The following is a 13,003-nucleotide window of genomic DNA, read 5'->3' as shown; positions in this document are numbered from 1 at the left end:
AGGGTGTTCCATGGACACAAACATCCGCCTTCCCACTGCTCCCAGGCTAGCTGACTGTGTCCTGTCCCCGGACTGCTCCATGCAAGCAAACAGTGAGAAAATCATTCCCTTTTCAGTTCTTTAAACCCTGATGGCATAAGGAAGAAGGTTTCAATTTTGTACCAGTTTTTTTTTTAAAACTCTTTAAATCTTCCTAATCTCAGTTCCTAATAAAGATTAAGCAGGGCTTAAGTTTAAGCATCTAGCTAGAACATTAAAATTTATTTTCTGTCTACTTACTGTTTACCTTATATTACAGAAAATTATGTTGTTTTTATTTAAAATAGTCATATAAGTTTTATTTTAAAAGAAGTCATTTAAGAAATTGAAGAAGTCAATCCAAGCAGAAAATATTCAATAAACAATGGTCCAAGTAATACGTAAAGTTTGGGAAACAGCGAGCCTAACCAAACCACCCCTCTACCATACCACTGTTGGTAATAACCTCTTAACCTAATTATTTTAAAAATCCCTCTTTGAAGAAAAGTTTTTGTTTTGTTTTGTTTTATTATAAGTAGGTCAACACAACCAAAATCTAGGACCCCATTAGATACCAGATTCACTTACATTCAAACAAACCCAAAGATTTTGTGTATATTTGTGTTAGAAAAAGAAACTAGACTATAATCAATGTTCAGTGAATACATAATCAATAAAGCACAAGACCAATGGTTCACTGATGCCTGTAGCTACATTCATTTGTGATAAATGAATAGCTTTATGGACTGTCACTAGTTCTCCAGAAGTATATGAGAACCAGTGAGGAGAAGAGGGTATTGGTCTGTGGGCTGTCCCAGTTCAAAGTTAATTCAATGTTTTTTAGGCAAGGAAAAAACAAAAACTTCCTGAGGTGATCAAGTTGAATGGAACCTTCACTTTAGTATTTACTAATGTTGGTTTGATTTTAATCTAAAACACATTTGGATCCTTATTGTATGGGTCCCTTGAAATGACTTTCAATTAATTTCAAATAAAGTAAAATGGGATGTCTTCTTCAAATCACCCTCCTTTCCTCTGTCATTGTTTGTACCATAATAACTTTATACTGCTTCTCATGCATTCCAGGTTGTTATTGAATATCATCTCAAGCTTTCTACTGTCCAATTCTTATCAAAAGATCAGTTGAAAGAAAAGTGTGTATGGAATATTGCCTGAAAAATAGGTAGTCCATCAAGTCTTCTAGATTTTCTAAATTTTACCTATAGATCAAGCCATAGTGCTGTGAACTTAGACCAAATAGTCTTGAGTTGATCCAACACTTTCTTGAATTTTCAATTCACTAATCCAATGAATAAAGTAAGACACAGCTTAGAAAATTTAGGTATGAATTCATTTTAGAGAAATTGTTGAGGACAGTGGCTTCTATGTCACACATACGGTGTCCTGAACCCTTTAAAGGATTTGAAGGAAAATTTCTTTCACGTCTCAGTACCAGGAAAAATTCTGTTTCTCCTGAGCAATGGTTGGTTATTACTTCATGGACACTGTAAATCTGTGTTTCTTTTTGCTAGGAAATTCTGAGCCAACTTTGTAGCCTACCTCTGTCAACTGTATAGTACTTCCATTATACATTTTCATATATCTACCAAGCTTCCGTTCTTTTCACTTTACCTTGATTTACTCACCTATTTAATTAATCCTATGTACTGTGTGATTTTATAAGCTGTTCAAGTTCTCTCTTGAGTAATACTGAGAAGAAGATAGAAACATACATACTGATACTGATAGAACATTTTCATTCGTTGGCCATGATTTCTCATTGTACGCCTCTTTTTTAAAATACAGTTGAGATTCATAGATATCTGAGATTTTAAGAATCCTTTCCTCCTACCTTTTAAAGCCAGTCCTTTATCCTATTTCTTATGGTAAACCATATGATTTCCTCTAATGATGCCATAAATTCTTTGAGAGAAATCCCCAAAATTCCCAGAGGCATATTTGGATTGGTGACCTCACAACCACAGCAGACATCTATCTCCTTGACCTTCTGCTTTGAAGTAGCAGAGTCTATTCCAACAAGATTGGTGAAATCAAACATCACTGATTCCTAGGCAAGAGGGGAAGTGGGTGGGAGGAGGGTGGGAGGAGCTAACAATTTATTTAGTACTATCCACCAGCCACTCCTCGGAAGGAAGGTTGGGCAATCCTACTTCCGTAGTGATACTGCCTCGGAAACCCAAGGAGGGGTCGCTATGAGTCAGGGCCGACTCGACGGCAAATAACAACAACAACAATCCATATATCATCTATATACATTAAGTTTATTATATATATTATCTAGTCTTTATAAAGGAAAATTTAATTTCCCTTGGAAGGAATCCTCACTTTGGTACAAGACCTTCTGACTAGTAATAATTATCATGATAGTGATGAAATTTATTATAATAGCATTAACACTTAACTTACCATGTGCCAGGCATTGTGCTGACCACTTTACAAGTAATGAAGTAAAATAGAACAAGACAAAGTCTCAAACTGTGCACCTATGCTATTCTACCTACCTGGGTACCTAGGAAGATTTAAAAATGCTTGCTTTGGCTTAAAATTCTGCTCTAAGTACAGTGATAATTTCAGGTCATTGGCCTTCTGGTAGTTCTTCAAGGCTTCAATTCTCAGCTCAATCACTTTTCCATGAAAGTCATTCTGCAAGAGAACATTTTTCAAAAATAGTAGTGACTTCTCAAAATCCTCTCTTAACCTGAATCTTGTTTTACTCAGAAGTTACAAAAATGATCCCATCATGTTCAGTCTTTAAAAGCTGAGCAGAAAGTATCTGAGACTGTTCCCGTCTCAAATGGACAAAATTAAGACCACAGAAAGAAATACTATTTGTTCCAAGTTACTCAAGGTGAAGTCACAGATAGGTCCCTCCAGCCATCTCCACATAAAGCATTTCTTATTGCAGGACAATTGTTAATCAAGAATGAAGGGGTTGGGTTTGGCAATAAAATGCTGAAAACCAGAAAGTCTGCTGTCACTGCCTAAGGCTGTCCTTGTTTTTAGGAAATATGAAATTGCTCAGATCACCACAGCTTTCCTTCAATTTTTTTTTAGGTTAAGGACCCCATGAAATAAAACTAATCATTCAACTTTATATTGCATGAATGAAATTGCATCCCATGTTCAGCCTTGGAAGATCTCAGTACCTGAAGGAGGTTGGCTTGTTCCTGATACCTGACCCATTCCATTTTCCTCTGTTGCTTTTCCTGGTGGAAGAAAGAGTCTCTGAGTGACAAAGCAAATTGAAATCAGAAATCAGTTTTTTCAATATATTGAAAAATCCTTAAGCAATATTACGTTGTTATAGATCTTATGTCTTATGGAAAATTATTCACTAAAAATTAGTTCCATATAGTCCACTCTACAAAAGCTAAAAGCTAAATGAATAGGGTTATTTTCTGTAAAAGAATTAGTTATAAGAAGATTGCATACAAGCATAATACCTATAAATAAATTTTCAAAAATAAATTAGTAAGTGTTCTGACATCATACAGCTATTGCAATGTTATCATTATTAGAACAGCTTCTCCCACTCTGCCCTTGTTAACATGACTTTCCAGAAACTTGTGATATCACTCTGACTCAAATAGAATATCCCAAGGGAACCAGATTGCCTACAAAAATTTGCATTGGTTCAGGAGCACAACATAGGATAGGCAGATTACTGTTACATTAAAGATTTCTAATCTATCAGCTGAAAAAGGCACTACCATTCAGGAAGATCATGCTGCCTCCCTTATCTCCTTCACTTTCTCTGTTTGTGATATCTCTAGGTCAGTCCTGGTCTTCCTATATGATGAGGGGGATTTGGAAGCCTGGTATGAAAGAAGAGACCTAAGGAAATATGAGGTCCCAGGAGAGACATGCAGATAGTAAATGTAATATACTCAGATCTTACTTATTTGTCTATGCAAACCAGCCTTGATTGTCAACAGTCTGTTTTCAACTGTGTGGCATCAGCAGCCTTAAAATTCTAAGTCCATGTAGTCCACTTACCTTTCCATCCTGCAAGTCTGCCTTGTTTTTTATCTGTGGTATTTTTTGTTGATCACCAGTTTCTTCTGTTTCAAATGTCTGTGGAGGGATATTTTGACATAGCTTAAATTAGTAATTTGAGAGAAGTAGAAAACCAATACGGGTCAAGGCTTTTGGTTTCTGCTGGTAAGGAATTTCTCAGAGCCTGACATGAAAAGTGTACTTCTCAAGGGTGTTCAGAATGAAATGAGTCCTAGAGGGTACCTTATAATAACAAAAACTATTTACTGAGTCATTATATACTAGACACATCTCTAATTACACTGCAGATATTCTCATTTAATCTTACAGCTTTTTGAAGAACTATTTTTATTTCCACTTTTCAGATGAGAAAACCAAGACTTGGAGAGGCTAAGTCATTTGTTTAGGATCACACAGCTAGGAAAGTGCAAAGCTGGGATTTGAGACAGATCTCTGACTCTAAAGCTTATGTTCTTAACCTCTAGGCATGCTGCTCTTCCCCATTTCTCTCAAAAATATTAATATAGGAAGTCAATCACAAGCTAATATATAAAGACATCCCTTGTATAAAGTCTTTGGGAACTCTGAAGAAGCTGGATTGTGATAGAGGAATTGTTCTGGAACATTTCTTATCACAAGAACTCAAGAACTCGAGCTAAAATATCTGGCAATTAATGGAGCTGGTTTGTAACTGCTGCTGAAAACTAAGGGAGCAGATCTCAGTATAAAATGCAGGGCTCAATGATATGCTGTTTATTTGTGGAAAGGTGAGATAAAAAAAGCAGTCAGAGATCACACCACACACTTGTTTATATCATAAGACATAATCTGCTTTTTCAGTCGTGTAGTCTGTGAAAAAGAATTCCCATCCCAAGGGCTTAGGCCACAAAGACATATTCCTCCAGTTTTACCAGCAAAAGACCCTAATATTTTTTTCCTTAAACAATGCATTTTTGTGGAAAAATTACAGGGGGGTTAGAATTAAATATTCTTTCATGCACTCACTCAACTTACTTTATTGTTTATGTACTATGTACCAAGGCGCTCTGGTAGCATAGTGCCTAAGGCACGTGACTGCTAACCAGAAGGCTGGCAGTTCAAACCCACCAGCCACTCCTCGGAAGGAAGGTTGGCCAATCCTACTTCCGTAGTGATACTGCCTCGGAAACCCAAGGAGGGATCGCTATGTGTCGGGCCGACTCGATGGCATATAACAACAACAACAACAACTATGTACCAAGCCTTTTACTAAAACCAGTTGCTGTGAAGTTGGAAACCCCATGTATGTTAGAGTAGAACTGTGATCCACAGGATTTTCAATGGCTGATTTTTAGAAATAGATTGCCATGCCTTTCTTCTGAGGTGTGCCTGTGTGAAATCCAACTTCCACCTTTTTGGTTAGCAGCTATGCTCGTTAACTGTTTGTACCACCCAGGGAATGCCCAGGAAGTGAGTGGAGGAGTTTGGAACAGCTAAGGGAGACAAACTTGTCTGTCAGTTTGTCATACTGTGGTGTCTTAGGCATTGCTGTGAGGCTGGAGGCTGTGCCACTGGTATTTCAAATGCCAGCAGGCTTGCACATGGTGGACCAGTTTCAGCAGAGCTTCTAAACTGAGACAGACTCAGAAGAAGGAAAAGACCATCCACTTCTCAAAGAATTGGCCAAGAAAAACCTTATGAATAGCAGTGAAACACTGTTTGATGTATTACTGGACCACTTTATGAATAGCCCTGAAACATTGCCCAACAGAGTCCTGGAAGACAAGCCCCTCAGCTTGGAAGGCACTCAAAATATGACTGGGAAAAAGCTGCCTCATCATAGTAGAACTGACCTTAATGATATGGATAAATTAGAGCTTTTAGGACCTCCATTTGCTGATACGGCATGACTCAAAATGAGAAAAAAAAAACAGCTGCAAACATCCATTAATAATCAGAACATGGAATGTACAAAGTATGAATCTAGGAATATTGAAAGTTGTCACAAATGAAATGGAATGCATAAAGATTGATATCCTAGGCATTGGTGAGATGAAATGGACTGGTTTTGCCATTTTGAATCAGACAACCATATGATCTATTATGCCAGAAATGACAAATTGAAGGGGAATAGCATAGCATTCATCATCACAAAGAATGTTTCAAGATCTATCCTGAAGTACAATGCAGTCAGTGATAGAATAATATCCATACGCCTACAAGTAAAGTCAGTTAATACTACTATTATTCAAATTTATGCACCAATCACCAAAGTCAAAGATGAGGAAACTGAAAATTTTTTACCAACTTCTGCAGTCTGAAATTGACCAAACATGCAATTCAAATGTGCTGATTATCACTGGTGATTGGAATGCAAAAGTTGGAAACAAAGAAGAATCAATGGTAGTTGGAAAATAGGCCTTGGTGACAAAAATAATGCTGGAGATCCCATGATAGAATTTTGCAAGACCAATGGCTTATTCATTGCAAATACCTTTTTCAACAACACAAACAGTGGCTATACACGTGGACTTCACTGATGGAGTACACAGGAATCAGATTGACTACATCTGTGGCAAAAGTTGATGGAAAAGCTCAATATCTTCAGTCAAAATAAGTCCAGGAGCTGACTGTGGAACAGACCATCATCTGCTCATATGCAATTTCAAGTTCAAGTTGAAGACAATGAAAACAAGTTCATGAAAGCCAAAATATGACCTTGAATATATCACTCCTGAATTTAGAGACCATCTAAAGAATAGATTCGATTAATTAAACACCAATGACCAAAAACCAGAGGAATTGTGGGATGGCATCAAGAACATCATCCATGAAGAAAGCAAAAGGTATTAAGAAGACAGGAAAGGAAGAAAAGACCAAAGTGGATGTCAGAAGAGACTCTGAAATTTGCCCCTGAATGGAGAGTAGTTAAAGCAAATGGAAGGAATGACAAGATAAAAGAGCTGAACAGAAGATTTCAAAGAGCAGCTTGAGAAGACAAAGTCAATTATAATGAAATGTGTAAAGACCTGGAGTTAGAATACCAAAAGGGAAGAACACACTCGGCATTTCTCAAGCTGAAAGAGCTTAAGAAAAAATTTAAGGCTTGAGTTGCAATATTGAAAGACTCTATGGGCAAAATATTGCATGATGCAGGAAACATCAAAAGAAGATGGAAGAAATACACAGTCATTGTACCAAAAAGAATTGGTTGACATTCATCCATTTCAGGAGCTAGCATATGATCAAGAACCAAAGGTACTTAAGGAAGAAGTCAAGCCTGCACTGAAGGAAGTAGCAAAAAAAAAAAAAAAAAAAAGCTTCAAGAATTGATAGAATACCCATTGAAATGTTTCAACAAATGGATGCCCCACTGCAGGCACTCACTCATCTATGAGATTTGGAAGACAGCTACCCGGCCAAATAACTGGAAGAGATCCATATTTGTACCCATTCCAAAGAAAGGTGATCCCACAGAATGTGGAAATTATTGAACAATATCATTAATATCACATGCAAGTAAAATCTTACTGAAGATAATTCAAAAAGTGTTGCAGCAGTATATTGACAGAGAACTTTCAGAAATGCAAGATGGATTCAGAAGAGGATGTAGAACAAGGGATATTATTGCTGATGTCAGATGGATCTTGGCTCAAAACAAAGAATACCAGAAAGATGTTTACTTATGTTTTATTGATTATGCAAAAGCATTAGACTGTGTGGATCTTAACAAATTACGGATAACATTGAGAAGAATGGGAATTTCAGAACACTTAATTGTACTCATGAGGAACCTGTACATAGATTAGGAGGCTGTCTTTCGAACAGAGCAAGGAGCACTGCCTGGTTTAAAATCAGGATGGGAGTATGTCAGGGTTGTATCCTTTCACCATACTTATTCAATCTGTACACTGAGCAAAAAATTCAAGAAGTTGGACTATATGAAGAACGTGGCATCAGGATTGGAGGAAGACTCATTAACAACCTGCGATATACTGATGACACAACTTTGCTTGCTGAAAGTGAGGATAATTTGAAGCACTTACTGATGAAGATTGAAGACTATAGTCTGTGGTATGGATTACCTCTTAATATAAAGAAAACAAAACTCACAACTGGACCAATAAGCAGCATCATGATGAATAGAGAAAAGATTGAAGTTGTCAAAGACTTCATATTGCTTGGTTTTATGATCAACACCAATGGAGGCAGCAGTCAGGACATCAGACGATGTATAGCACTGGGCAAGTCAGCTGCAAAAGACCTCTTTTAAGTGCTGAAGAGCAAAGATGTCTCCTTGAAGGCTAAGGTATGCCTGACACAAGCCATGGTATTTTCAGTTGCCTCACATGCATGTGAGAACTGGACAGTGAATAAGGAGGACCAAAGAAGAGTTGATGATTTTGAGTTGTGGTGTTGGCAAAGAATGCTGAAAGTACCATGGACTGCTAAAAGAACTAACAAATCTGTCCTGGAAAAAGTGCAGCCAAAATGCTCCTTGGAAGCAAGAATGGCCAGCCTTTTTCTCACCTACTTTGGTCATGTTGTCAGAAGGGACCATTCCCTATAGAAGGATATCATGCTTGGTAAAGTGGAAGGTCAACAAAAAAGGGGAAGGCCCTCAACAAGATGGATTGACACAGTGGCTACAACAATGGGCTCAGGTATAGCAGGGATCATGAGGCTGGCACAGGACTGGTCAGTGTTTCATTCTAATGTACATAGGGTTGCTATGAGTCAGAGATGCCTCAACGGCACCTGACAACAACAACAGCAATCACCCAGGGAATTCCTAGCATTATGCTAGGTGCTAGGGAATCAAAGATGAGCAAAGAAACCAAGATCACTGGAGATTATATTCTGGGGTGTGTGTGTTAAGGGGAGGGACAACAAACAAGTGAAAATAATAATAGTGATAATATACAAGTAATAACAAGCATATATTATGAAAAGTGCTATGGGTGACATGAACAGAATTGTGTAATAGAAAGTAGAATGGGGGTTGCCTACTTCAGATCAAGTGAACAATAGGGGCCTCTCTGAGAAGGTGATATTTAAGCTGAGACATGAAAGATGAGAATGAGCCAGCCATGAGAAAATAGCATTATAGGGGCAAGGTAAAGCAGGATTAGTGGCCTTGAGATAGAATGGCATGTATGAAACACCAAAAGGAGGTCAGTATGGTTGTAGCATAGAAAGCAAGAGCGGGACTGTCATGAGAGGATGCTGGAGAGGTGGATAAGAGCCAGATCATGCCACAATAAGCAACAGCTGTAAGGGTTTGCATTAGAAGAGTAACATGACTTGATTGTTTTAAAAGGACCATTTTGGCTGCTGTACAAAGAATGGATTGGAATTAGGCACAGATGGAAGCAGGTACAGGAACAAATAAGGGTGAGGACCAGAGGAAAGGGAGGTTCTTTGCATTATGGTCTATAGGACAATATTTTCAGGACATCCTTGGAGGCATACCTTGTTCCAAAGCATCTCCATTTCCTTCCGAAGCATCTTGTTTTTCTTTTCCTTTTGGAGGAGAGTGGGGAAAAACAAAAAACAGAAATTAAAGTGGGATTAGAAGAAATTAGTAAGTAGTGGGGTAAAAGTGCTACAGGGACATGGTAAACCACAGAGGACGGCAATGAGTAGGCCTAGACCCAAATCTAAGAAAGAGCATGAAAGATGAACTTTTTAATTAAAAAGAAAAAAAAAGGTTTTTTTGAATAGTAGTTTTAATTATGGTAATTGTGGCATGATACCAATAGAAACTAATTCCTCAGACTTAAAACACTTAATATGTATTTGTCATATGGCAAATTCTCTGGGCTTCAGACCACTAATTTCTAATTTTTCAGATCTTTACATTGTTAATTTAAAATTTAAGAATCTCTCAAACTACTTCTTTTATTTTGATAGGTATTTTTAATGCTTTCTGAAATGTGAAGAGTTAAATTCTTGTGTTCATTATCCCCCAGAGAAAAGGTTAGAAATAGTCAAAGAAATATTGCTAGCTAGTCCTTTGTTCTTCCCAACATTCTATCTGACTTCCTTTGGATCACTCTGAGTTTTCTAGATTAAGGAGATAGGGGTGTTATAGCATTAGATGCTAGAGATGGGCCTTGCCTTCTACATTTAACAGCAATGAGCTCTGTTCAGGATGCTGTTCCCTGGAATGTCCACCAACAACTTACTAGGTTCTGCTTCATCTCTTCTGCTTCTCTGATGAGCTCTACTACTGAGGATTCATCAGCCTCTTTTCCTGCCATGATTTGCCTCATGATCTGCAGACTAGAAGGAAGAGAGACATCATCAAACATGCAGGCTTTCAAAAAGTCAATATTAATAATCTGCAACCAGTCAGAAAGTACTCTAACACGGGACATGGGTTTTAGATAGGGGCTGATATCCCAGGAGTTATGGAAGTCTCTCTGGGCATAGAAAGTCTCTGTAACTTGGATGATTCCATTCCTAATGGACATTTGTTTTTATCTATGTCCTCTATAAAGAGTTCTGTGCTCTATAATGTTCAAAACTTATGTGTCTAACATCTAGGTCTTCTCTTTGACTCCTCAGAAAAGAGAATGTTTCAGTGTAAGACGTTTGGAGAAAAAAGGGATGGTTCTTCCTCTTTTGGAAAGAAAAAAAGGTAAAAGAAAGGGCTGTCTTCAAGCTACATTCTAGAATTATTCCTTATCTCCATCTCTACCTACCTGCCCCTATTCCTTGCTTCTTCATATCAAGGTAGCTTGCTGGGGAGGCCACTTATATGCTTCTGGTAGTCCTCAGAGAACTCAAGCTATTAGGAAGTTTCTCACAAAATCTGAATCAGTACTCAAGTCTTGGACTGTGAGAGAAGATAATTTTTTTTTTTTTTTAAGATTAATTTATGGTTTTGTTCCTTGTACGTTTTCCCAGTTCTAAGCAGAGAACCAGGTCTTTATGTTCTCTTGCCTTGAGAGAAGTCTGTGTTGCTAGGTTACAAAGCAGCTGGTCGTTGACCACAACCTCTTGCCTGGCTTTTGTTCTTCAAAAGTCTGAGTTCCTTGAGATACTTATGATAAGGGTAGAGTATGGAAGTAGATTCATTGAGGGGAGATGCCCTGAGACTATTAAGGAAACATACAGTTGGTAGGTCCCAAGAACAGTGAATGCCCTAGTGAAAAGTCAAGGCCTTAGCTGTCTGGTATATTTAGGGAAGTCAGACCCTAATCCAGAGGGCTGCAAGACTCAGAAAAGATTGCCATGCCACAGGTTGGCATGCAGAGGGTGGAATCATCTACCCTGAAGCTATTCTGCAGACATGAACAAGGAAGCTAATCAGTATGACTATGATGAACTGAAGATTAAAGAAAGACCATTTCTCTTTTTTCTGGGTGGTCACTCTACAGAGGAATAGTTTGACTATAACACTGTAGGATAAGAATTCAGAATCATATTTAGTTTTACTAAGAGAAAATAAAGAATTCCTTGCCAACTTGACTTTTTGGTTACAAATTCATTACCTACTACAGCTGAATTTCCAAAACATTTTCCCCCCCTTAAACAGATGTAAATAATCATTGCCAATCCTTTGGAGATTGAGATTCTCCAATCTTTCATCCTCTAGGAATTCCCAGGTAGGTAGCCATTACCTTCTTTGTTTTTCCTCCAAGTTGAACATTAACTTCTGGAATAAGAGGTTGTTCTTATTTTCTAGGGGTTTTAACATCTCTACCAATTCCTGCTTCCTTAGCTTTAAATCTTCGTTCAATTCCTTTAAGTAGTTGTCATCTACTTTAGAACTTCTGTGGGAAGAGATACCATTAATGCTAGCCTTAGCCTGAATTAATAGGTAGAGACCCTCTTCTCCCTTCTCAATAGTTATCATTTTGCATCTCCCATCAATGACTCACCTAGTTTTTGAGGGCAAGTGTGATCCGAAAAAGTTTGCACCATTCATCATCTTGAAGGGAAACTTCTACTTTAAGAATAAAGAGGTCTTCTTAAAATATATGTGCCTTCTTTTCCTGTCTAGTTAAGTCATCATTTTTGTGCTGCTGTTCTTGAAACCCCTGATGCATTGGACTGATTTTAGCTACAGCTTGAGGTCACAATGGCCCTAAGACCACAAAATCAACAGGTCTTTTAAGTAGCCCCAATGTCACTGGCAGCTTATTGACTGAAAATTACACTAACTACATCTGATCAGTTCTTGCCTTAGCTTTGATCGAATGGCAAAAGAGTTTATTCCAAAGTCTTTGATTGAATTTGTGGGGAAATAAATTACAGCACATCTACATTATGGAATTCCTATGGTGTTAATGATAGCCTGTCGAAAATAACTCATCAATACCATCTTCCTTGGCAACAAACCTCCCTCAAGTGCCTACTTAATGTAGGGCACAGAGTTGGATTCTGTGAGGAAAAGGTAAAGATAAAGCACCTACCTACCTTTTGGGGGCCTTAGGAGAAGTGGGGGCACCATTTAGAGACATTTTTTTAAAAAGTAGAGGCCAAACTGAAAATACAGTGTATGGATGGATATAATATTGAGTAGTATAATGTATGAGTCGATTTCCATGATTTTTCTGTCTTTAAAACTTAGCATATCACAACAAAGTAGAAGAATAACGAACATTTGATGAGAGGCCATCATTTCTGAAAGATCCGTGCTGTCAGTATGTCCTCTACAGCTCTTTCCTGGAAAGCTCACCCCGGATTCTTCTTCTGCTTCCATTTTCCTTTCATTACTCCAACCCCATGTCTCCTGGACTCCAGGATTCCCTGTCTTTGTCTATTTCACTTACTGAGCAGAAGATAACCCAGATTAGTTATCTATTTGTTTCTTCGTGCCCTTTCAACATAATTTTGGGGTAGCACTTTTAGTGAATGTCTCAAAGGTGAATTTTTCTTCTTAGTTTCAATTATTAACTGGGAATATCCAGGCATTTCTAGGGGCATTCCCCAAAGTAACAGACCCTTTACCTTTTTGGAAATACATAAAAGCAGACTA

General features: G+C 37.9%; 1 protein-coding gene across 1 annotated transcript in view; it reads right to left on the bottom strand.

Annotated features, from left to right (window-relative positions):
- CCDC196 (coiled-coil domain containing 196) overlaps positions 1–11,953 on the bottom strand; it is a 50,434-nt gene extending 38,481 nt beyond the window's left edge. The window contains exons 1-8 of the mRNA XM_007942350.1: positions 11,904–11,953; positions 11,643–11,795; positions 10,203–10,299; positions 9,487–9,537; positions 4,036–4,113; positions 3,771–3,854; positions 3,186–3,245; positions 2,541–2,682 (exon numbers count right to left, since the gene is read on the bottom strand). Of these exons, the coding sequence (XP_007940541.1) occupies positions 2,541–2,682; positions 3,186–3,245; positions 3,771–3,854; positions 4,036–4,113; positions 9,487–9,537; positions 10,203–10,299; positions 11,643–11,795; positions 11,904–11,953 (715 nt within the window). The remainder of the gene's footprint in view (positions 1–2,540; positions 2,683–3,185; positions 3,246–3,770; positions 3,855–4,035; positions 4,114–9,486; positions 9,538–10,202; positions 10,300–11,642; positions 11,796–11,903) is intronic.
- Between the last annotated feature and the right edge of the window lie 1,050 nt (positions 11,954–13,003).

This window comes from Orycteropus afer, unplaced genomic scaffold (assembly GCF_000298275.1).
Source record: "Orycteropus afer afer isolate SDZICR_OR568_19922 unplaced genomic scaffold, OryAfe1.0 scaffold00088, whole genome shotgun sequence".
Lineage (NCBI taxonomy): Eukaryota > Metazoa > Chordata > Mammalia > Tubulidentata > Orycteropodidae > Orycteropus > Orycteropus afer.
Note: the sequence above shows the minus strand (reverse complement) of the source record. Positions and strands in the feature narration are given on the sequence as shown.